At 39.0% G+C, this 26,962-nt stretch overlaps 1 protein-coding gene across 3 annotated transcripts in view; it reads left to right on the forward strand.

Annotated features, from left to right (window-relative positions):
- Positions 1-26,962, forward strand: part of ATP8A1 (ATPase phospholipid transporting 8A1) — a 224,745-nt gene that overhangs the window by 151,093 nt on the left and 46,690 nt on the right. For all 3 annotated transcript variants that reach the window (XM_029946463.1, XM_029946459.1, XM_029946471.1), the window contains 5 exons: positions 229-401; positions 18,936-19,119; positions 19,203-19,313; positions 26,351-26,425; positions 26,530-26,652. In XM_029946463.1, coding sequence (XP_029802323.1) covers positions 229-401; positions 18,936-19,119; positions 19,203-19,313; positions 26,351-26,425; positions 26,530-26,652 — 666 coding nt within the window. The remainder of the gene's footprint in view (positions 1-228; positions 402-18,935; positions 19,120-19,202; positions 19,314-26,350; positions 26,426-26,529; positions 26,653-26,962) is intronic.

Here is a 26,962-nt window from a genome sequence, read left to right on the forward strand (position 1 = left end):
TGGTAGGCACAGATGTGTGACTTTAATAGAGTAATTTATTTTTTCTGATAACATGCGTCCAATCTCCTTTGAGGGACTTTTGTGAGAATAAAATGAATGGAGTTATGTGAAAGCAATTTAAAACATAAAAGCACTAAAAATAACTAAACATAGTTGCTGAACATCCTGAAGGCTTCTTAGCAGAATAAATAGGAGTAAATATTGAGAGTGTTTTGTTTGATTTTACAGGCAACACGGGAAACTCTTAGTCGCCACTGCACTACCCTTGGTGATGCTCTTCGAAAAGAGAATGATTTTGCCCTTATAATTGATGGGAAAACCCTCAAATATGCCTTGACTTTTGGAGTAAGACAGTATTTCCTGGACTTGGCTTTGTCATGCAAAGCTGTTATTTGCTGCAGGTACGTAGTCCTTAATATTGTCAGATTTCAGTAAAGAGCACCTCGATCCTAAGTTCTTGATCTTTGAACTTCCTTGAAGTCATTCTATCCAGAATTTGTAAATTTCAGGTTATTCATTATTTCACTCACTCAGGACTCAAGGTTTACAACCTGGAATGGAATTTAGTAGCAGAGTCTTAATGATCATTTGCAATTATTGTTCATAATTTGAATCAACAGGTTTCTTGCCATCTCCCGTGTTCAAAATCAGTTATTTACCTGTATTTCCATATAGGGTAATTTCTGTAAAGGTTCCCTTTTCTACACATCAATCTTTGATCCTCCTTGGAGGACTTAACTTTAGGGAATGGCAGGATGGGAGGTGCTGAGTCATTTTCCCAAGAGCTGAGTATTTTCCTAAAGACTGTTTCTTGACTGTATATTCCTCTTTCCTATAATTTATGATATTGCCCATTTCCTAAATGAGAATCTGTTCTGAGTCATCAAGACTTGAATCCATAGAACTACATTTTTATAAACTAGTTCACTCCAGTCCTTCCCAAACATCTTGTCAAAAAATCTTCCCCATATCTTTGTCTTAATTGTCCCCCCTATATCCTAAAGTTTGAAATGTATCATGGGGTGCCTGGGTGGCTCAGTCGGTTAAGTAAGTATCTATCTGCCTTCAGCTCAGGTCATGATCTCAAGGCTCATGACTTTGAGCCCCATGTCGGGCTCTGTGCTGACAGTGTGGAGCCTACTTGGGATTCACTCTCCATTCTCTCCTTTCTCCTCTCTCCTTTCTCTGCCCCTACCCTGCCTATGCTCACATGCTCGCTCGCTCGCTCTCTCTCTGTCCCAAAATAAATAAACTTAAAAACATTTTAAATAAAGTAAATAAATAGTATTCATGGGGCAGCTGGGTGGCTCAGTTGGTTAAGTATCCAACTATTGATTTCGGCTCAGGTCATGATCCCAGAGTCATGGGATGGAGCCCCACATTGGGCTTCATGCTCAGCATGGATGCTTAAGATTCTCTCTCTCTCTCCCCCTCCCTCTCCTTCTGCTCCTCTCTCCAGTTTATGCTTTCCCTCTCTCTCTCTCTAAAATAAAAAGTAAAAAATAATTAAATAAATTTTAGAAATAAATAAGGGGCACCTGGGTGGCTCAGTTGGTTAAGCATTCAACTCTTGGTTTTAGCTCAGGTCATGATCTCATAGTTCATAAGAGCGAGCCCTGAGTCGGGCTATGTGGTGACAGCCTGGAGCTTCTTGGGAGTCTCTCTCTCTCCCCCCCCTCTCTCTCTGAACATCCCCAACTTATGTTCCCTCTCTCTCAAAATAAATAAATATTTTTAAAATGACTAATTAAGTGAATGTATTCATGATTATGCCCAGTGTCCTTACTGGGAGACCCAGGGATTTTCCTCTTTGCCATCCACTCACTGAGTCTTACCAGCTGGTCACACTAAGTCCAGGTGACAGTGTCTCCAGTGTTTCTCTGCCTGGGAGATAAAATCTTAGCAAAGCTTCTGAAGAATTTCTCAGAATTTGTTCTTTTAACATTATCTTAAAATTTTTTCTATTTGCTCTTATTAAAAAATATATTTTCCAGTAAAAGAATGTTATGCTTTTTAAACCTTTTCTGTTTGGGCTTATTCTCTTAAATATTCTGCCTGTAATCTGTCTCCACAATTGTAAACCATGCCTTGTAGATATTTCCTAAATTTGAGTTGGAACATACTTTGTGAAACATGATTTAAACCTAACTTAATAAATACCTATTATTATGCATCGTTTCAACCTATGAATTATACTCAGAGAATTAAAAGTGCTTATTCCAAGAATCATATTACTTTAGTCATCTATTTTTCTTCACTGTGGTCTGTATTGATTAATGTTACTGCAAAACAGCTCTAGGATAGCATATTGCCCATACACACTTAATATTAGTAATAATCAGGCTTTCTGCTTTATCATGGAGAAAGAATTGTAGATTAATTTATCTCGATGGCCTCGTTTACACTTTGATATCACCATGTTTTTTTAAATCTGCTTTTCCAGTGACCTTTCTTGATTCCTTGCTAATCTCTTGACCAACTCTTAGTAGTGTTCAACTCTGACACCCTTTCATCAGGAGAATCGAGTGCCAGATCTGGATGTTTAATCACTTTCACTAATGGGATCACAAGGATCAACAAAAGATTGCTCAAAAGCACATTAAGTGACCTGACTGTTGGCTCCTACTTTAAAACAAAACAGAATACTGAGCTCTTTAGAGACAGTGATCGGTTTCCTTGTTCTGGCCCTACTGTGTGCTGAGCAGAGAGGCTGCACCTACAAGGATGAAGAAAACTTCCTGCCTGCTCTCCTTCATGTATCCTTTTTTTCTTTCCTTTTGAGTAGATTCGCATTGCTTTGAAAGCTGTGGGAGGCCCGTTCTCATAATGCAGTCCCTGCAGCTGACCTCATTCTCAGAGCATTGCTTAACACAGTACCTCCCACCATTCTTGAACCACAAAGTTAAACAATAGCAGAGGGAGAGAAACACTAGAAAGCAGAGTCAAGGGAGAAAAAATATGTTGTGCGCTTGTGAAATTCTCTCCCGAGATCCTTGTTCTGGATGCTCACAAGTCACATGGATCTCAGGGCGCCTCCTGGCCCAGGTCCCCGGGAGGGAATCACGCTGTGCTGTGCACGTGCAGCTCAGCTCTGAAACTGAGCTTATAAAGATGTGTGTGGCCCCTTCTCCCTCCATCCTGTTTTATGCATGTTTGAGGACCCAAAGGTCCCTAGGCAGACACTGGGTTTTATTTAGAGTTTTTAAGGCTTTTTTTTTTTAAAGGAAAATATCTTTCCTCAGCTTTTTCTTCTGAGTACCTCCATACTCTCTCTTCTCCCATAAGAACTGAGGTTCAACTTCTAGTCTGGTGTTGAGAATTCATCTAAGCCTGTAATTACATCAGTGCCACTGCTGCAGTTCTGTCTGTCCGCCCTCTCGGCTGCCTAGTGCCTCCTGGCATTTTATCCAGTGGCTCAGACCATTTTCCTGTCATTTAGCTTACTGACCGTTAAGTATAATTTGCATGATAATGCTTCTGTCACATGCGAGGAATAGGTGGGCAATTTTGTGTATCTTTCTTTACTATTAAATGCAAGTGTCACTCCAGGTTTCTCAGAGGATTACACTCTCCCAGCCTCAGGAAATTCTCAATTTTACTCCATTAGGACATACACTCCAGATAAATACTGAATATTATTTCAAAATACGGTACTGTTTCACAAGTTTGTTTGTGTTCATTCTGGCCTTTTTGGTTTCTCCTCCCCCTCAAACTACTTTCTGATTTTTTTTTTGGTGAGTCCTCACATGAAAAGCATTCAGAGTCTGCTCTTCCACGGCTAGAGTGGAAGTAGAGAGGAAGGCCTTCCCGTAATGGATAATGAGGCTCTCAATATGAGTTCCATCTTCAGGATTACATCAGCCACTTTCTTCCCTGACATTATCGGCACCGAGGGCAGAAGGCAGTTTTCAGTGTTTGCCTAATTGACACAGTTATAAAGATGAGCGTTTTCCCTCAAGAGCCCACAGTTGAATTGAAAGAAACAGTTGTTCTCAGTCAGTAGTCATTACATCTCTTACTCACCACCATTTTCTGAAGGGACTATTCAGAGACAGAAATAATCCCCTGGTTCTAAAATTATTCAGGGCTTAGGAGTCCTGGTTTTGGTTTTCAAAGGGAAGGTTTCATGTTATACTTCAAGTAATTTTTTTTAAGTATGTAAAACCCAAGGCATAAAATGAAATCTGTTTTTATCAGCCCAGCATGTCCTATATTTTTAGAGATACCATGCAGCTTTTGTTTTTACCTCTGTGTACATTTACCTGTTTCACCTGAGTAGTTTAATAGGAGACATGCATCTAACAGTAGAAGAGTTTCTGATCAGTTTTCCTCGTTAGAAACATAAACTCCTTGTGGTCCTTCTTCCCTTCCTTTCCCTTGCGTAAATGCACCAATTCCATCATTTGGTGGGGTCAGATACTTTTGAAAACATGAAAACTATGGATCATTTTCAACACCCCCCCCAAAATACACATACACACAAATATGTAAAATTGAATCTGCCATTTGACTGCCTAAAACTCTCACACAGGTAGGAAAGGGAAAGGCTTGCTCCAAGACTTGTGGAGATTTATGTACCCAACGAAAATCAAGACCTCTCCTGCAAAGCTACTGTACAAGATAAATAATTCCTCATCTCAGTTACCAACATCTTATGCCGTAAGTTCTTAGAGCTTGCATAATTGGTACATATAATGGCATTTTATCTGAGGATTCATGAAATTCTTGTTCTAATTTGACCTCACCAGCACTTTGGATACCTAATGGAATTTCCTGGGCTTTGGTTTTGTAACATGTAAAATGAAGAGCATAGCATATTGCAATGATTCAGACCCCACCCCCACCCCCCACCCCAGAGCCTGGACGTCGCAGCAGGTGAGAGCAGAGCTTCTCCGGAGCAGAGGGGTGGGAGAGCCATACCCACACACACCTTCCTCAGCCCTTTCCTTCCAGCGGACCCCTCCTGGTCCTTTCACTTTCTGGACAAAACCTACTTCTGTGGGCCACTCTATGCTGGGAAGGGTCTGTCTGCTGCTCGGATTAGCTTAATTTGTGGAAGCATCTGTTCTACCCCTTTTAATATTCCCTCCAGAAGAGAGTGGGAATGTTGCAGTGAAGTATTGCTGTGTGTTAAAATGGCATGTGGTTTCTGAGATCCTCATCAGTTCACATAACCCAGCCTTTCAAAGAATTTTTCATTTTTTCTGTAGTTGTCAGTTTAGTTTAAACATATTTTGAAACTTATGTTCTGTGACAGTTGGTTGAAAATTGGCCTAGAGCCTCCAGCTTTTAGACTGTCTAGTAATCACCATTCTTCTACATAATTTATGTACTCATGTCTTCTGAAAAGCAGAAGTTAAATTGAAGTAAGCATTTTTCCCTACTTGCAACATCTCTAATCAATGTTTAACCCCCTTTGGGGCCATTTTCCCCATAGCGTGTAAAAAAAAAAAAAAAGAAACCACTTGACTTCAGTGAGAGTCGTCACTCAGGAGTGGCATTCCAGGCAAAACCTTTCACCTTGGTCTGATCAACCAGTCCTCCTAGAAGAGGTCTAAAGGGACACTTTGAATACTCTCTGTCACAACATGAGTGCATTAAGTAAAGGATCAAGACAGATCTACTTCCTGAATCTTTTGGGATTGTCTTATACTTGAAAGATTTCTCTAAATAAACGTTCTCCTTCAAGGGCAGTCGTAAAGCACAAATGAAGCTAATAAATGCTCAACAGACATTCCTTTAAAGAAGAAGTTTGTGAACACCCTTGGATGCCAAGCAGATGTTTGGCTTTGAGAACACTTACAAACTGTTAATGAATGTCAACCCCATATTTGCTTCCAAGAAAATATGAATAAATGTTGGAAATGTTGAGAGAATATTTCCTTCATACATGTGTGGCTAAAAGAGGACATGCTGAATAAGTTTTATAACTTCATAAAATGCCCATATTTTGCTCTAACTTCATATAATAAGCTGTTCAGCCCCATCTGTCTCATTTGTTACTCCACCTCTACTGAGTAATGTTAAAGGGATAGTAAGGCAGCCACTTAGGTTATACGCTTCCCCACTGGGGAAGTCCATATTTGACAGTAAAATCATGTTAAATCTAAACACTGTAGAATTCCACTGCAGTTCAACATTATATGGTTTTAGATGTGATCAATTTAGATAAACCACCATCACCCAGCAGGCGCGCGCACACACACCGATTAGAACTGCATATCATCTAATTCCAGTAAAACAGAGTTACCTTGTACTGGACAGTATATAAAATATAAGCGTATAACTTAGTGAATTTTCGTGAAGCAAGTGCACTCCTGCAGCACGTACCCGACCATAACCAGCATCTCAGGAGCCCCCACATACTCCCCTCCCTGCGGCTTGATTACCCTCCCAAGAGTAACTGCTATCTTGATTTCCATGATCATACCTCTTAAATGATATCTTACTCATTTCAGCCTTTTCCTGTTTTATCTCTTGCTTACTTGGAATAAGTATACGTATCTTCCATAACCACATTCAAATTCTTGACGATTCTTTTCTGTTCAGCAATTTTAAGTACAGACTCTGCAGCTTTCCACTGAGGCCTCCCAAAAGCTTTACATAGATCAGTACATCAGCATTCTAATGTATCTTTGAAAGCAAATCCACCTAATAGATTATGTACAGCTCTCCTTCAGTTCTACACTGATAGAATAAAGGGCTTCATTTTCCCATTTGTTAAGGACATGGTATATGGAACCTACAGTATTTCTTCGATCTGTCTACTGTCCCGATTTTGTGTGGGAAAGGAAGGCAGAGTTCCATTGGCGTAACTGGTTCTCCTTGAACCCATGGGGCTTCTAGTGATTACCTTATTCCTAATAAACCCGTCTGAGCCATCCCCACTTAGGGCAAGTTCAAGGCTTGGCATTTTGAGCCAGGTTAGAGCTCCAAGAATCAAGACCAGGTAGGATGTAAGCCATGACTGTTTAACAGCTATAGGGCATGGAGTAAAGAGAAGAGAGAGACCACATCCTAGAGGAAAATGATCTTGGAAAGCAAAAGGCATATTACCAAGGAAGCAGACACAGAGACCAAAAAAAAAAAGTGGATATACTAAGCTTTAAGTTAAGAAAGAGGAGGTGGTTTCAGATAGCATTTTCTAAGCGGAAGGGAATATTTCGTAGAGCAAAGTGGGCAAACGTTTTCTCTAAAGGGCCAGCTAGCCAATATTTTAGGCTTTCCGGGCTATACAGTCTCTGTCACAGCTCCTCAGCCCTGCCGTGAGGACATGAAAGCAGCTCTGGACAAAATATAAATGACGGGCATGGCTATGATCTAATAATGCTTTATGTAAAAAACAGGCTACCGCCCAGATTTGGCCCAGGGGTCACAGTCTGTTGACCCCTGCATGGTGTCTGTGGCTCATGAATGAATGATAGGCAGGAGACATTCTGACAGAATATCCATGAGGTTCACTCCAGCCTCCCTAGTCTGCAATTTCCAGCTTTTTTTCCTGGAAAACCAATACATTAGCCAGTCTCTCTCCACCTGCATGTTTCTCCTTCTTGATTCCTCAAAAATGACTGACATATGTGTGACAGCTATACAGCCACGCTGGAGGGTCCATTAAATTTCTCTGTGTCCTTGGATTCAAGAAGAAGCCTTAAAATGTGGGTATTTTCAGAAGTCAATTTGTTTTGGAATGAAGCATCAGTAGATACTTACGTATCTCAGCAGGAGACAGATAGGAACCAGGACCAGGACAGACCCTGCTCTGGCACTGAAACGCCTCCCCTCTGTTCGAGGGGGATGTGGCAGCAAGATGCAAAAGGACAATTCCAGCCGAGAAATCAGGCGGGAATGTGCACAAGCTCGCCTTCCCCTTCAGCGGGAAGCGGTCCAAAGTCGAAATGAAGCAAATTCTTGTTTGGTTTTTATGCATTATTTTAGCTTCTGCCCTTCGTGCCCACTTCCTCTTCGTTCATAATATTGTTATATGTGTGTTGAAGTGAGAGATCCATATTTACAATATTCCAGCACAAATTTGTTGCCTTTTAATTTTTCTACAGTTCGGAGACTGTATCCATGTTACCATATGTAAAGCAAGTTTATTTCTTCTCACCACTGCTCATTGTTCTCTAATGAATCATAATAATATACATCATCGTATTTATGCCCATAACAATGGCCATATATCTAGTTGCCTCTGCTTTGCTACCCTGGACAGTTCTAATTTGAAGATCCTCTCTACATAACCATGCCAAGTGTTCTTTTAGTATATACTTAAGCATGGAAGTGAATGGCTGTGGCTATTATATCTATATTTTGTTTCAATCAGACATTCCTCTATAGAAGCTCTACTCAGAGTATGCATTCTCAGGTTTATGTGAGAAGGTTGCTGTTTCCCACCTTAATGTCAACACATGGCGTTCCTGAATATATAACTTTGCCAATTTGATGGTTGAAAAGTACCTTGTTGTTGTTATTTTCACTTTTCTGATTACTAGGGATATTGAGCATCTCTTGATATAAAGAGAGACAGAGTGTGAGCAGGGGAGGGGCAGAGAGAGAGAGAGGGAAACAGAATTCAAAGCAGGCTCCAGACCCTGAGCTGTCAGCACACAGCCCAACGTAGCACTCAAGCCCACGAACCATGACTTGAGCTGAAGTCAGATGCTTAACCGACTGAGCCACCCAGGCACCCCTAGCAGATCGTTATATAACTATTTACCTCTCTAGATTTCTGCTTTTGAAGTTCATTCATTCAGCAAACACTTGAGCACTTGCTATGTTCCAGGTACCATTGTAAGTTCTATAAATAGAGCAGTGAACAAGAGGAAAAAGTAATCCCTGCCTTCACATTGTAGCTATTGTTCAATAAAATCAATATACATATATATTCAAAGGTAATGATTGCTGTGTATGATTGTGTGTATAAATGGTCATAGTTTATTATATATCAGATTTATATGAAATCCTTGATAACAGTTGCTATTTTCTTTATAATAGCAGCACACTTTAGCAGCACACTAAAGAAGAATAGGGGTACTGAACTGTCAGTTGGGTTTTTTTAATGGCCTAATTGAATATTTCTGGTGAGAAGTCATACATAAAGATTTCTCTCTGGGGCACCTGAGTGGTTCAGCCGATTGAGCATCTGACTTTGGCTCAGGTCATGATCTCACAGTTTGTGCTCTGTGCTGACAGTTCAGAGCCTGGAGTCTGTTTTGGATTCTGTGTCTCCCTCTCTCTCTCTCTGCTTCTACCATGCTCACACACTCACTCTCTTGCTCTCGCCCTCTCAAAAATAAATAAACATAGAAAAAAAGTTTCTCTGACCATCATAGCCTCTTCTGTGACCTAAATTCTGTTTTGTGTTCTAACCTGGCTTTCCTTTGTTTTGTCTGTGCTTTGTCTTTTTTTTTTTTTCTCCTAAACCATTATGTTCAATCCTTCTGTATAATATAGTGGTTAAGAATACTGTCCCCAAATCCACACTTCCTAGGGTTGAATCCTGGCTTCACCACTTATTTGCTCTTTTGCCTTAAGTCATATAATCTTTCTATGCCTCAGTGTCTTCATTTGTAAAATGACAATAATAGTAGCCCATCTTTCCATAGGGTTCTTCTGACAATCGAATGAATTAAAACAAGAGCTTAGAACATAGTGAGCAAATAAGTGTTCTCTTACCTATTATTACAAAGTGTATCTCTTTTAGACACCATATGGCTAGATTTTTGTTTGTTTGTTTTAATCTAACCCGAAAACCTCTTTCAGTCATTGAATTTAACCCATTTATATTTATTATAATTATTAATATGTTGACCTCATTTCTTTCAAATTTTTTAATGTTTATTTTTTGATTTTGAGAGAGAGAGCAGGGGAGGGGCAGAGAGAGAAAGAAAAAGAGAGAAAGAGAATCCCAAGCAGGCTCTACACCATCAGCGCAGCGCCCTGTGTAAGGTTCAATCCCACAAACCCTGGGATCACAACCTGAGCTGAAATCAAGAGTCAGACGTTCAACTGACTGAGCCACCCAGGCACTCCTCTTTTATCTTATTTTGAGTTTTTCATTTATTATGCTTTTTGTTTCTTCTCCCCTACCTTCCACTGTCTAAAGCAGATTTTCTTCTGCTGCTTTGCATGCTTTACAATCTGTATTCTATGTCTGGTTATTTCTAAGGTTTTGATAACTGTATTTTTGCTGATTGTCTATATATATAAGTATTTTTCCCTCACCTAGCCCCCTCCATAAGGAGACAAGCAGTGAATATTTTAAAGTAATTTTGTGTATTCATCACATGTCAGTAAAATCTTATTTCTTTGCAAGCAATCTGCTTTTCCTCTCTAAAAACCTTTAGGAATTTTTTAAATCTCAACCATAATGTGTCTAGGAGTAAGTACCTTTTTCTTATATTTCTTTTTGGCACCATGTGAACCCTTTTAATCAAAGAACATGTTGATCTTTAAATCTAGGAAGTTATTCTTTTTCATTCTGTCCCTCCTTATTCTCTTAGTGCATTTCCATTATATATGTATGGTCCCTGTGTTGCTCCATTTCTTTCTGTTCTTCTCACAATCTTCCATTTTCATTTAATTTACTACTATATTTTGGGGGCAGCTTTTTAAATTGAACTTCCAGGCTCTATTATATTTGCTATTTAGTCTACTATTTGGCTTTTTTATTTTAGTAGTTATATTTCTGTATTATTTATTTCTTATCCAACTGAGCCACCCAGGCACCCCACAGTATTATTTATTTCTAGTTGGTACTTTATTATAACTGCTTGTTCTTTTTTAAAAAATTTTTAATGTTTATTTTTGAGAGAGAGACAGAGAGACAGTGTATGAATGGGGGAGGAGCAGAGAGAGAGGGAGAAACAGAATCCGAAGCAGGCTCCATGAACACAGAGCCCAAAGAGGGGCTCAAACCTGAGCCAAAGTCGGACACTTAACTAACTGAGCCACCCAGGCACCCCTATAACTGCTTGTTTTGGTTTCATGTTTTCATCATTTTCCAAAATCTTTCAAGATTTTCTTTTTATCATACCTTTTCAAAATTGGTACCATATCTGTGTTTACTAGTTCTATCTTTTTGTAAGTCATCTTAATTTCTTTTGCGCTCATGATCTCCTGTTCTATGTGTGAGATACTTTTTTTCCCCATTTTCCCCAATGGCAGCAAAGTCCTTTGGGAGAAAGATGAAAGCTACATCCTAACTTGAGGTAAAACTGAAGACAGGGCTCCGTCTGAGCTTAGTGAATCCCTGTCCCCTGTCCTTCATTCCTTTACCCAAGTACTGCTCTTGGAGACAGCCGCGCTTTGGTGGAATTACCTGGGTGAGGTAACACTGAAGGCCTTGTTAACACACCCACATCATTGGCCCCTGTCCCTGCCTGACTCCATGCCCTGAGGTTGACCAGAAAGTTCCAACTTTCCTGTCCCGAGGTATGAGGTGAGACTTTTCCTGGGGTCTTAGTTTTAGGGCATTTGGGGCACCTTTCCGCGTGTTATTTGGAGGACTTTGAGTTTCCACAAGCTCCAAGCATAAGCCAGAGCGTTTAGTCACAGTGAGAGAGGGGCCCCTTTGCGCCATGCAGCCCTCTGTCACCTCGCTGACACTGGTCAGCCTGGGCCTCCATGGGGGCACCGCCGGGAGTGAACAGTGTGGCTGAAAAGATTTCCCTGCCTCTTTGTGTCTTTTTGGCCCCTGAAGCACCACTCTTTCCCTCTGCGCATTTACCTTCTGCATTTTTCCAAAGCTTTCTCGTTGATTTTTGCTGACTGTGACCCTCATATTTACCGAACTTCTTTAGTTCCTGGTGTCTTCAGGATTTTCTTTCAGTTTCTTGCAGTATCCAACGCTACCACTTGTTTCATCTTCTACTAGATATTTATAAGATGAGAGACAATTCTTTTGTGAAAGCCATCCACATAGGACAGAATTCCTAAGAATCAGGGAGGGAAGGAAGAGAGGAAAGGAAAGCTGATTTTCTTATAGCCTAAGGAAGCTCCAGCCTTTCCTTACCTACCCAGAGTCACAGGAAAAGGGAAGAGCGTCAGTGCCTAAATAGGCTCAAACCAGATGTCAAGAATGGAAAGAGATGGAGGCCATAGCTCTTACCACTCTGAGAGCAAGGTCACAAAAGAGCAGAGCTAGAAAGAGGAAGCACTCCAGGACTTCTGGAGTAGACATGCTTCCCAGCTAGGACCACATCAGTCCTGTAAGCAAGGCTTCCTGGACAGAGAGAGGTAGCTGGACCTTGTCCCGTGCAGGAGAGATTTCTGGCTCTAGCACTTTTCTGTCTCCTTGTTGCAAGAGTTCATAGAGAGACTACTGTCCTATATATAGGCTCATAATATTTAACTCCTGGTACAGTACCTCAATGGAAGTTCTTAAATTAATAACGGGGGGAAGAATGGCCCTAAGAAGAAGCCTCTTCTCCTTCATTCTCTTAATATTCTTCCATAGAAATTTCATCACATACTAAAGGATCACTTAAATGCTTGATAAGCAAGTGATGCCTGAATGCACATCCCCAGCTCTGCATTTTTTTCCCAAGATTAGTTCTGACTTTCGGTCAGTATAGTTACTGATGCCACTGGGGCTCTCTAAACTTCCAAGTGCTAGAACTTCCTGAGAACTTTCCTCTACAAATCTCCCTGCCTTTTCTATTAATGTTTAGACCATCGTTTTCTTAGTCATTCACATTTGAAACTTCAGGGTCATCTCTGATCCCACTTTCATTCAAAACCCCACACCCACGCCATTTATTCTTTCTTTTCATTTTTTAATTCTGATACATATGTAGAGAGAGATGTAAGTATCTACATATATTAAAAAAGATATGTTTGGGGGGCAATCCAAATTGATATTTTTAATCCACTGCTTCTACCATGCTCTCTTTTTGGCTCAAAATCTTTTTAATTAACATCTGTTCCTTAGAACTAGCAGCTGAGGTATCCAAACTTTCTTATCCTGATGTGCAGAGGCCCTCGGTCATCTGGCTCTAGGCCATTCTGAATATACCCGCTTTCCCTTGAAGGGGTGGTATGTTTCCTTCTGCACCTAGTAATTTTCCACCTGTTTTTCCATCCATGCAAGAAAGCCTGGAGAATCCAATATCCTCTGTGTACTTCCTCTGCATTCTAGATCCAGAGCAGACCAAATAGACTTTGCCTCCCAACAGCAAACAGTGAAAAATAAGTGAGAGTTGTAGTATTAGTATAATGAGATAATGATATGAACTTCTTGTTTTTGCAAAATTACCATTTATTCAGCTACACTAGCATTTTACATTTGCTGTGGACTGAGTCTAGTGCTAGGTTCCAGGTTCTAGATGACATTTAAAAAAGAAAGAAATGAAGGAAAGAAGGATGGGAAGGGAGGGAGGGAGGGAAGGGAAAGGAAAGGAAGGGAAGGGAAGAAAGGAAGGAAGGAAAAAAGAAGAAAATGAACAATAGCATTGTGGACAGGAATTTTTTCTTTTGGGGGTATTTATAAGGCACATTTGCCGTTAGTCGTTTGGAATGCCTGTGAACACACACACATACATGCATATTCAAATATACCCTATCAGTACAATCGATCCCTATTTAAAATAATATCAGAACCATTGAAACTGGAGACAGTAGTAGTTTACCTATAACAACCTGAATTAAGGGGAAAAAAGTTTTGCATCTACAATGCATTGTAGAAGGACATCTTTTTTAAAGTCACTTTCCTTTTTGTCCTGTGAAAAGAGTATCTGCAATTTATTTCTGTAGACTCAATCCCTGTATTATATGGGTCCCTTGATGCCTCTGACTGCACAGTATATCAACAGATGTTGCTAGAGGTTAGGGAAGCACTCACTCATCAGTCATTCGAACAACACAGTCCTCTTACCTAGAAGGAGTTGAATGTTTCATTATGTACTGTATGGTAGGTATAGTTTTGGGGATGCTATATACGCAGCTGTTTTCATCCCAGTAATAAATTGATGATGTTTCTAGAAGTGTTCTACCATTTATGTAATTTTGGTACACGTAAGAGATTTCTTTTGCCAAATTTTAATTCCTCTTCAATTCAAAACTTTACAAATGAGCCTAACAAATTGTAGTTCAGAGTCAAGATCTCAGAAGGCTTTCTCTTAGGTTTTTTTCTTTCTTCTTAAACTTTTTTTTATTAGCAGAATACAACTCAATGAGGAATAAATAGACTGATATTCACAAAGAGAAATCTTCAGAAATGTATTGCAAAGGAAAATACAGCAGAACCCCCTACTAAGGACCCTGACCTCTAAATAGCCACCAGGAGCGGTTCTCAAGCTTAGTAAATAAAGGGGCTCAATAAGCATACGGTCACTATAAAAAACCCTCAGGATCATTAAGAAATACTCTATTCCTCCATGTTCTTAAAAGGTTTTTCTAGATTCCCCTTCTAATAGCAACTTTAGAGTGACTTCTAAGTTTTCAATGTTTTTGAGATATTGTCAATATCATTTCTAGTGTATATATAAGATGCTTTTTAGGTTAATAACCTAAAAACATAATACAGTAGGATAAATTATTATACTCTTTTTGGCTACCTATGAAAAGTTCCCTCAGATATTCTGTATTATGTGTCTGCCCATAGAATCTTTATCCATATTCCATTCAAAAAAACAATTCATTTAGCTAATTCATTTAGTGCAAAAGTAGCCTCCTTTAAGATGTGCTCTCTCTATAGAGCTGCAGCTTAAGTGTAAAAATGTCCAGTATTCTGCTCCAATGTCCACTGGACAATGGGAGTTACTACACAGCAGATAAGAGAAAGAATGAACCGCGTGTGCATAAACTGTAGCCAAAGTAATATCTGAAAAGCTATCACACTCACTGCGCTGCTAGTTTGTAGCAGAAAGGACCACCTTCTGTTTGCGGAGCCCCAGGCAGAAAACTGCACCTTTACAACACACACTTGATATGTAGTCTTTTTCCACAGAGGCTCTGGCTTCTCCCAAAGAAGAAAAGAGCAACAATGGAGGAGAAGAGAACTGTGTATAATTTAAGTCCTAATGCAGACCCATTCATGGTTTTAAAAAGAAATATAAAGTAGAAAACAGTGCTTTTATAATGTTTCTGCATTATGCATTGGGTCACTATTGCCATTTGTAAAGTTTAGTTTGTAGTTATTCTCAACCATGGATCTGTAGTTTTTTGATAGACATTTGGAAGAATTAGCATGTAGTAAGGTTGTTCTAGTCTATTCTGGATATTGTACAAATATAGAAGCATGTTTAAAAAATCAAGAAGATAAACTCTAATGTGTGAAGTTAGAGACTTCTTATAAAGTGAAGGACAATGGTAAAAGGAATATATTCTAGATAATTTTGAACGTGAAGAAGATTAGTATATGCTATCTGCTATTTGTTTTTTTTAACCTGACTTGAGCTCTCCTCTCCTTGTCAAGGCCAAGTCAAATTCTAATTCATCAAGGAAGCCTCTTTCAGACAATTCTGATTCCCACATCCTCTGAAATTATGAAGTACTGGCAATGATATCAAAAGGCTTTATGCCACACTTCTTGTTAATGTCTTCTAAGTTTGTTTTGCTGTCCTGTAACCACCTGGTAGCAAGGAACAGTTTTTAAAATGGATGCTGTAGGGGCACCTGGGTGGCTCAGTCAGTTAAGCGTCCAACCTGATCTCAGGTCATGATCTCACGATCCATGCATTCAAGACCCTCGTCATGCTCCGTGCTGACAGCTCGGAGCCTGGAGCCTGCTTCGGATTCTATGTGCGTGTCTCCCTCCGTCCCTCCCTGCTCATGTTCTGTCTCTTAAAAATAAATGAACATTTAAAAAAAATTTTTTTAATGGATGCTGTAAAAACAGGAGAGCTTTTTAACTGATTTCAGCCTGACTAACCTGAGTCCGCTTGAACCACATTCCCTCCCTACGACACACTGTTGGTGCCCACAGGCATCACAGCCAGACCCGGAAGGATACTTTTCAGGACACACCTGCACTTTTGCTTCCATGAGATGACGTGGTGCTGACGAGGAATCGGTCAAAATTGTCACTAGGAAAACCAGGTATAATACTCTAGAGAGACTTTTTGAGTTGTTAAACAGTTTGCTGTGTAATTTAGAGTCGGGGAGAGAAGACTAAGCTGGGTGGAGGCATCATTACCTTCTGGTCTCCACTTGAATGGAAACCGGCCATGCCTCATTCATGAGGTACAGAATGTTTCTCTGCAACAAAAATAGGCAGAATTTCAAACAGCAGACCCCTATGCAAAGTGAGGCTCTTTCCTCTACATCACAAGCTTGCGGGTTCATGAGTTAAATGTTTTATGTGTGCATGTTTTATTTTTTATGAATCCCCGCTTACACCAGACACTGTTTTTTAGCAGCCAGCTGCTATGTCAGACACATCAGATATGAAGTCTTCTACTGTTTCTTGAATCTTCTTCCAAGCCATTGTCTGCTGTTAGCTTGTAAAGGAAGCAGATGCCCCTGCTAGTAATAGTTACAGTGTAACTTTGGGGACACCTCTCATTACATCATCATCTTAAAAAAAAGAAAGAAAGAAAAACCACACAAGCATTGTTCTTGCCAAGGGGAAAAATACTCCATTTTTAACACCTGAGTTAACCATGCTCACAAAGTTGGTGAAAATCCTCAGCCAATTTTAATTTGGAGACATTGAAAATTATAGTGTCAGGCAGAAGAAATAGTGGTTGGTTGTAATGGCCATGAAGAAAGAGAACAAAATTGAGGCCAGCTCTTTCCTGATGCTACTTTCAGTCACTAGTCTTAGGTCACCATGCAGAGATTTCTCCTTATGATACATACAGCCGATGAAAACTAACACACCGTTTTCTAACTCCGTCGATCCCATGACGTAACTTCACAATGATGTACCTTGTGAGCTTCTTAACTTAAGAAGGGAATTTGATGAATGTCTTCAAAGGCTTCTCTCTTTTCATGTCCATTTCCCAGTTGCTATTTAGATCATTTCTTGGTGAGCATGCTTTTTTGACATTTACTAAATATTAGCTGTAGACCATGTTTAAACCATTGGCCCTTGGCCAACGAACAGGCTTACCAATTATATTATAATATTTATGTTATATGTTATATATATAATTTAATTATATTAAAATTAAAGAAAATGTGAAAATGAAAGGAAAATTAGCTCACAGCAAAATGGGGGCTAACGATCCAAAAGCCCACAATGGCTGGTACCCACCCATTCCCGTGCAGTGTTCACAGCTGGGTCATTTTGTGCTATTATTGCCAGACTCTGAAAGGAAATCCAAAGAAAGAAAAAGAACTTTTTCAGATAGCAACTGTTCATTGAGTACCTATTCTGGATCAGCACCAGCAATACACAGATGAGAAGGCTGGGTCACTCTGCACGTAACCTGCAGCCAGGGTAATGATCCTCAAGTTAGAAATAAACCCTGGGACTGCTCCAGTAGAAGCCTTTCAGAAGGGCAGCAGGGCCGCCTGAAGGTACATATCTGCGCAGAGTATCTGCTGGGAATTACTCCTAAGGAAATAATCAGGAAAATTACAAGATATCGTCTTTCAGAGTAATGGTCTTCATTTTTAAATAGAATAATAAACGATTTTCCAGATGTTCTGCACATAGGTATCAGATACCTACTCCACTTCACCTTGATAAAGAATTTAGCTCTGAGTTATTTTTCTTGACCACCAACATTGTGTGTGTTAGTTGTTTCTTCATACTTACCATCTTCATACTTTATGGACTCAGTTCACTGTTGAGTTTTCCTCTTTCTCTTCAATTGCCAGTAATTGTGGCTGATATAGAAATTATGCTGAGGCATTCTGTCTTTGAACCCTTCCGTCATTGTCATCGGATTTATTGCTTACATGGCTCTTTTATTTTGCTTTTAAGTGATCTCTACACCCAATGTGGGACTCGAACTCACAACCATGAGATCAAGACTCCCACACTCCATCAACTGAGACAGCCAGGCACTTCCTTAAATGGCTTTTAAAAGTCTGTGATAAATTGATCCAAAGTTAGTACCAAATATGATTTTAGTACAGATGCTGGTGTTCTCTGTTCCTGATTCATGTCTGTATACAAGATTGCTTGTGGTGCCTGGGTAGTTCAGTTAAGCAATCAACTCTTGATTTGAGCCGAGGTCATGATTTGCACAGTTCATAAGTTTGAGCCCAGCATCAGGTTCCATGCTGACCATGTGGAGCCTGCTTGGGATTTTCTCTCTCCTTCTCTCTCTGCCTCTCCCCAGCATGCTATATCTCTCTACTCTCCTCTAAATTAATTAATTCAAATAAATAAATAAATATAAATAAGAAAAGGTTCCTTGATTCTTCTTAGCCACTAGTACCTTTAGAAGAAAATTAAGGCACATAAACTATGTAATCAAGCATTTGGTGTTTATTGTGGTTGATTAATCGTGGTGTAGGGATCAAGAGGTTAGCCAATTCCCTACTGCTACTCTGAGTTTTAAGTCCTGCGTAGTACATTATCTAAGATCTGCTTACAGAGGCTCAGCACTTTTATTTCCAAGGTACAGTATAAGATTTAGTTAGTACAATAGACTACAATTCAGCAGCCTTTCTGACCTTGCTCATTCAAATGTGAAGAATTTGAGATTCTGATATTATTTGTTAGGAAGTAGTGGAATTTCTAAACTCAAATGTTATTTTGTTAACAAATTAATGCGCCCATTCCGGTGAAGTACTATTTAACGGGGCTATGTAGTTCCTACCTTTCACCTACAGGCTTGCTTCTTTGACTGTATTTTTCCCTTCGAGTGGCAACCAGGTTAACAGAGAAGTGCACATCTGCAGACCTGAGACTTTTACATGGTGGTACTTCCTAGAACTATTCCTTCGGATATTCCTCTTCTTTTATCCTTTAAGACCATGACACTCCAAACTCCTTTTTTCAGAAAGCAGAGGTAATTGATAATTTGTTCTAATTTAAGGGTTTCTCCTCTTCAAAAATCTGAAGTTGTTGAGATGGTTAAGAAACAAGTCAAAGTCATAACGCTTGCAATTGGGGATGGAGCAAATGACGTCAGCATGATACAGACTGCGCATGTCGGTGTTGGGATAAGCGGCAACGAAGGCCTTCAGGCAGCCAACTCCTCCGATTACTCCATAGCTCAGGTAAAGCAGCGCCTGCGCCCTGTGTCTCCGTCAGATGGACGGTAGGAGGGAAAAATACTAATTCTTGTCCACTTTCATTTTAGTTCAAGTATTTGAAGAATTTGCTGATGGTCCATGGTGCCTGGAACTACAACAGAGTCTCCAAGTGCATTCTGTACTGTTTCTACAAGAATATAGTCCTCTATATTATTGAGGTAACAGGTTAAGTGTACAATCCTTGTCCCGTGCATATATGTTTAAAGACGTTTTCTCATTGTTTTTGTTACTGCTTCATCTGCCTGCTTTTTATAACTTCCAAACGTGTTAAAATTTGGTGGACACAGAGAGTCATTAATATTTAAATTCCCAACTAAAAATGTTACATTGCTGGGGTACCTGGGTGACTCAGTTGGTTGAGCTTCTGACTTCGGCTCAGGTCACGATCTTGCGGTCTGCAGGTTCAGAGGGCAGCGCTGGGCTCTGTGCTAATGGCTCGGAGCCTGGAGCCTGCTTTGGATTCTGTGTCTCCCTCTCTCTGCCTTTCCCCCGCTCATGCTCGGTCTCTCAAGAATGAATAAACATTTAAAAAAAATTTTTTTAATAAATAAAAATGTTACATTGCTTTGGTAAGATAATTTTGAATTCGAATTATTAACAAAGGAAATTTTTTTCAGTTTTTAAAAGACTACCAACTACATAGCATTTTTTTTTTATAAAGTGCAAAACCACACTAAAAGCAGTATACTATTGAGGGATACACACATGGAAAACTAGTTTAAAAGAAAGTAAGGGAATGAAAGACATAAAATTGAGAATAGCAGCTCTACTAAGGGGCAGAATCAGGAAGGATAGACACACATTTTTGCTAGTATTGGTCATCTAGTAGTTCTTATTATGTTTCTGACTTGCTTATACACAAGTATCCTTTGTTACCCAGACCTGTTTTGTCTTCTGAGCTGGTAGGTGATGAGAGTTCAGATAATGAGGAGATTGTCTAAGAATTATTAGAATATTCAGTTCCTGTGCCTGCATAGCAACAAATTTCTATATTCCTTTTCTGGTATCAAATATAACATTATTATTAAAGTTAAAACTTAACCCCATGTCAGGAATATTCCCTCTGAAAGGATGCATTCTGTTTTATAAGCATTTTTCCAGCACCTCCTGGGTGCTGGGCACAGGCTTACTTAGTTCAGCAACTACAAAGAAAATCAAGCTTCTGTCCTTCAGGAGCTTGGCAATCGAATACAATGTAAGCCATACTTGTATGAAATTTTTCAATTTTCTAGGAAGCACAGTGGCAAGAAGTATGAATTAAAGCCCAAGTTAATTTTTTTTAATATAATTTTTTGTCAAATTGGCTAACATACAATGTGTAAAGTATGCTCTTGATTTTTGGGGTAGATTCCCGTGGTTCCTCACTTACATACAACACCCGGTGCTCATCCCAACAAGTGCCCTCCTCCATGCCCTTCACCCATTTTCCCCTCTCCCCCACCTCCCTATCCACCCTCAGTTTGTTCCCTGTGTTCAAGAGTCTCTTATGGTTTGCCTCCCTCCCCAAGTTAATTTTAAAATGATATTTTAGGGGCACCTGAGTGGCTCAGTTGGTTAAGCATCCGACTTCAGCTCAGGTCATGATCTCATGATCCGTGGGTTCGAGCCCCACATCAGGCTCTGTGCTGACAGCTCAGAGCCTGGAGCCTGCTTCAGATTCTGTGTCTTACTCTCCCTCTGCCCCTACCCTACTCACATTGTCTCACTCTCACTCTCTCACACTCTCTCTCTCAAAAATATATAGACATTTAAAAATTTTTTAAATAAAATGACATTTAACTTAGTATATGTAAAACTATCATTTCAGGGGCACTGGGTGGCTCAGTCGGTTAAACGTCCAGCTTCAGCTCAGGTCATGATCTCATGGTTCATGGGTTCAGGCCCGCATGTCGGGCCCTGTGCTCAGAGCCTGGAGCTGCCTCGGATTCTGTGTCTCCCTCTCTCTCTGAACCTCCCCTGCTTGCGCTGTCTCTCTCTCTCAAAAATAAATAAATTAAAAAGAAACTATCATTTCAGCATGTCATCACTATAAAAACTTAATGCAATATTTCACACTCTTCATTCCAGGTGTTTAAAATCTGATGTGTAATTTATACTGCAGCACATCCCAATTTGGACTGATCATTTTTCAAGTGTTCAAGAGCCACATGTGGCCTGTGGCTAAGTGGACAAATTGAACTAAATGGTTAACCAGGACATAATAGATAAGATTTACTTTTTCTTTTTCCCCAGCATCTAGCCACTTTATCATAAGCTGTGTTGGTGATAAGATCCCTATAGCTTGTTAGGAAGACCCTCCGTCTCTCACTCCTGTCGGAGGACCTCCCACACCCCCATAAATCTGCCCCAGGCTCCCTCACATTTGTTTATGCCACCTTGCCCTCTAATCTGCTGTTTCTGCACTTCTGTCAGGAGAGACACAACCTAACCATTCACTGTATGCACATAATATCTCATACTTTACACCAGAGAAGTCACACTATAAACAAAGAAAACAGTGGATTTCACATATACCCTATTGACACCTTCGTTGGGAACTGCTGTCTGTTTGGTTCAGCTGTTCTTTATGCCTCTGTCAGAATGCTTATCTCCTTATTAAACTGTTGACTGAGCATAGTTCTTAAGAGTCAGGCTAGGAAAACTGAAACTTAGTTTCAAAGTGTGCTGGCAGTTTCATTTACTGGTCACTAACATTCTATAATTAGGTTATAACCCATTAGGTAAAATAGTCAAAGTTGGAGTTTAAACAGGATTATCTAGGAGCTGATTGTTCATTACTGCTGCATTGGGTCTGGAATAGTCTTGTTTTAAAGAAAAATGCACTTCGTAAAATAACTTAAAAAACCCAAGTATAGATATATTCTGTGTTGTATGTGTAGATTTGTGATTTGTTTCTAAAATAATAATTTTTGATTCCCGTTCCCCTCTGTACCTCTAGTTTTCATTTATTTTCTTCTCATCCCAAAACATTGATATTCAAAAGAATATCAGTTTACACAGTTGGTTACAAATATTTTTGAAGATACCAGGAGTTTAAAACCCCTAGAAGCAATAAATCTACTACAAAACTTTAGTTTTATAAGATGAAATGAGTAGTCAACTCATTGCTTTTTTTAAAAATCTAGATTATTTGACAATCAACAGTGAAGTGGGCAAAAGTTATGTACTAATGGGGGGAATAAAATATATTCAATGAAACATGAAACTGCATGCTCTGTTTCAGATCCAGAGTCATGCGATTTGTGGCTGATTAGCCCTAAATTTCACTTGGCTTTGAATTTAAAGCCTCTTCATGAGATATTTAGGCGCTGATCAAATTCTTTACACATTGAAAAGGAAGTGAAGTTCCACACACTACTGGAAATCTCATTTTTTAAGGTATTTTTCTTTTAGCACTTTATGGAAATATATTTTGAATATAATTCAACTGTCTTGGAAAGGAATTTACCTTTTAAATCAATTCCCAGATACCCAACTTTTGCCAGCGAAAGCAAGTTCTGCAGATGTTAATGGCTCATGTCACTACTGTGAGTGAATAGACAGAAAACATCGCTGGGTGTCTCTGGCGAGGACAACTGCCAGTCTCGAATCTCTCCTTTCAGTTTTTTTGTGCTGATCAGGCGTGGGAGCAGAGGACTCATTGACCATTTGTAAGCTGCTGTTTAACATGCAGAAATGCTCCATGAGGAAAATGTTTGTGAAGCTTTAGCTGCCACGCCTCCGTTGGGACGTGGAACTTAGGAAATAATACCAGGTCTGAAGTTTCTTTGCTAATAAAGGAACACCATGGGTTTTACAGATTATCTGCAAAACCTGCTTTTCCCATTGCTGTATTGCCAGGAATGTCACTATCTAGCGACTCCACTGCCATAAATTACGGCCAGACAAATACATACAGACTCGGCAGGTGGCAATATAAAACGCTCCCTTGTGGTGGCCGCCCTGAGGCAGCCTTAGGTGTTCATTGAAATTACTGGCTCTCTCTAAAGGGATTTTTTTTTTCTCTGAAACATCTGACTTCTTCCTAGCAAAATAGGACCTTTTCTTTCAAACGATTGGTCGCATCCAGGTTTTCTGGTAAGATCTCAAAACAATGTAGTGTTTATAATTTCCAGAAGCTTTGATTAAAGTCAATGAGGTGATACTTTCCCAGCACGTTGTGCTGGGACATGGATTTCTTGTGAATTTAAATAATCTCCAAATCTCCCCAGAAAGACTGGTATTTTCTTTCTGCATCCATGGCTTTGGTTGAGTCAAAGAAGGGCCTTTTATGTGTTTGTAGTCATTTAGGTGTTGCTTATTTAGCATGGGATAGGTTTCTAATATATCTTTTCACTACACATCAGACTAGCTTGAAATCCTTTCAGTAGACTTCTTTATTAAAGTCCTTTCTTCTTTAAAATACATGGAAACTCGAATGGCCAAATATTTGTATGAAAGTGTAGGGTATTATAGTAAAGGATTCTGTTCATATTCTAGTCATGTCTCCTTCTTTAAGAAAGAGATTGGAATAAGAATTTTTTTTAAATGCAGGAAGGTAATTTCTAAAAGGTAATTTCAATAGGAGAAATAAAAGGTAAAAATGTGTTGATAGCCTTCCACTTAAAAATTGCTCCTTTTCTTTCTTAAAGCAATAAGCGAGGCATTTTGCACTCTGAATGCAGACTTGCTCGTTTATGTGCAAATTACTTTGAATGTTAAGCTTTCTGTAAATATTTATTGATTTGAGGAAGGTTCTTAAATTTCAGGCTTATAGTAGCATTTGAACCAGCACCGAATATTATATACAAGGACGCTAGGAGACTGTTCACATTTACAAACGTTTACTCACGCACAAACATACCATAATTTTCTCAGCATTGATGACTACAGATACATGTATTACTACACCCTTCTGATCCAGGTCATGTCCATGGCATAAATTTGGTATGCATCTTTTTTCAGACCAACAAAGACTAGACTACATCTTCATAGTCCAGTGAGGCCATAATTTGAAACTTTGTGTTTAATAATTCCATATCCTGCTATCATACTCTAAGAAATCAGAAGGTGCTTCTTAGCAAGTAGTACTACAATAAATCACAGACCCCTTCAGGGAGAACTTTACCACCACCCAGAGTATCACAAATATGTATTTACATAATCCATATCTGAAAAAGGCCAAATGTGAAAACACAAGAGAGAGCATTAAGGTTCATCTTGTCATCTTGTGTCTACTCACAGTTAAAAAAAAATTTTTTAATACAAAAAAAAAAAAAAAACCAAGAGTGTAAAATCTGCAGCACGACTCTAAGGCATAAATTTACCTTCGTTTAAAGATGCTAAGTTCTTTTAAAGCATACACACATGAATGACCTGACTCCCAGTCTAGGGCAAATGTTCAATTTTTTTTTCTGTAAATAGATATAGCAAAGCAAGCAAGAATTTCAGATGCAACTCCGATTCCTATGCTTTTGTTATTGTTGTCGTTAATGTGTGTTACAACCCTAACACAATTTGGACTTATTTTTCATGTGCTATGGCTCCTTTGTTTTCTTTTCCATCTCATGAAGCAGACATTCGTTTTTATATATGCTCAATCATTCCTTTCCTCTATAAAGAGGAAAAAGATCAATGTGGGTACAGAAGCTGTTCTTAGGGAGGCCAGCCTGGGTACATATTGATAAATGGTGAATTTGTAGCAATTCATGCTTCCATAATGAGGTTAAATGAAACGTGAAGTGTGGCGAAGTCCCTGCAACTCGGATTCAAAAATTCACTTGACTGGCGTGCCAGGACTTCTTTCCTGGGACAGGTTTTGTTGCTGTTGCTGTTGTTGTTGTTGTTGTTGTTGTTGTTGTTGTGCTTTGGTTTTGTGTATGTGCTTATGTGATCTCACTGCCGGCTAGGCTTTTCACTCCTCTGGATCAACTTGATTTTTAATTACATTTTAGGTCTGCCTTCTTAAAAGTAATGTATGTATTATTGGTGTACTAATATTCACTTTAACTTTCTGTTTGTCTTAAACATGTTAAAGTTTCTTTTGTACATTGCCCTTTAATTTTGTATCCAGACTTAGTCTTCCATTTTTAAGAGAATTGCAAAATTTATTTAAAGAAACATTATGCTTTACACTTGGAGATGTGTTTTTAGTCACAGCGTAAATTCCAGTTACCAAATATTTTTAATATATAAATTCGCATTTCACATTCTGATGGCTATAATGATCAAGAAGTGCTAAAACGTTTATATACTTTTACCCTATTAATTCTACTTCTTAAGAATGCATCCTTAAAAAAAATAAAGGGGCATGAGGAAATTTTTGGAGGTGATGGATATGTAGGTCACCTCCGCTATGGTGGCAGTTTCACAAGTCTACACATATGTCCAAACTTCCAAAGTGTGTATATGAACTGTGTGCTTTTTTTGTACATCAGTTATACCTTCAAAAAGCTTTTATTTACAAAATATAATAATCCGTCCTTAGAAAACAGCAATGTATAGGATTTCTATACAAGAATATTTAGGTCAGAATTATGTATAATACCAAAGCTGAAAGCAAATGAAATATCCTAAAATAGTTAGTCACATTATAGAAGATGTGCATCTATTAATGACATTTTAAAGGATATGTAACAACTTGAGAAAATTTGTATTTTAAACTATTAAGAGGGAAAGAAGCAGGACATGACAATATCTAACAGTAGGTTACCAATAAGGTAAACTTGTGATATATATAGATGAATGTATATAAATGAATCCAGCCAACACAGAAAAAAATCATAATTGTATTGTTATAGGAAATCATTTGCTAAGTAAACAAGTGTTCTTTTATAATAAAAAATAATAAGAATCTTTAATTACCAAAAGACAAATATTTTAAAAAGGAATTAATGCTCTAAAAATTTAATGGCTTAAAATATATTCCCTAAAGTACCTTTTAGAAAATAAGATTATATTTAATTTTTTTTAATGTATGATTGCCTATTAATAAGATTCTTTTTCGACTCGACAACTAAAACTAATTCTGACTTAAATAACAAATATCTTATGAAATCATCTCTTCAAATTAAAAAATAAAACATGCCATTTTTAGGAAAGCTGTGAAAGTCATATGTTAATATTGCTCTTCTGCAGTGGTTGAGTTTTCAGATTCTAAGCAATGCATTTGTTTTGTGTGTTCTCACTTGGGGACTTGGGATTGTTTTCTTCCTAGATCTGGTTTGCCTTTGTTAATGGCTTCTCTGGACAGATCCTCTTTGAGAGATGGTGTATAGGACTTTACAATGTGGTAAGTTGAGGATATTCGATTATTTTTGTTTTATTAAGTGCTTCTAGATAAGAGTTGGCCCTGGGTTAGACTGCTTGGGTTAATGACCAGTCTGTGCCCTGTAGATGTTTACAGCAATGCCTCCCTTAACGCTCGGAATATTTGAGAGATCGTGCAGAAAAGAGAATATGTTAAAGTATCCTGAATTATACAAAACGTCTCAGAACGCCCTGGACTTCAACACCAAGGTAGGACTCGACGCCCCGCACATGTCTGGGGTGGGCGGTGGGACTCGCCCTCCTGTGTTAACTACACGGGCATCTGGTCTTCCAAAGCTAAGGACACAACTCCAGGGCTCTGGAGTGGCGGGTCATATTTGCCTCAGGTTCTGATATGGACTGAGAAGCGTTTTTATGTTTGTTTTCTTATAAAATTAACATGTAACCACAGTTCACTGGGGTTTGCCAGGCAGCAGTAAATTGGGTCTGAAAGGCTGACAAGAGTGTCCTTTTGGCCCTCTGGCTGGCTGTCTTTGCAGCGCTGTGCAGAAAGTGTCAC

Source organism: Suricata suricatta, chromosome 1, assembly GCF_006229205.1.
Source record: "Suricata suricatta isolate VVHF042 chromosome 1, meerkat_22Aug2017_6uvM2_HiC, whole genome shotgun sequence".
In the NCBI taxonomy this organism is placed as follows: Eukaryota; Metazoa; Chordata; class Mammalia; order Carnivora; family Herpestidae; genus Suricata; species Suricata suricatta.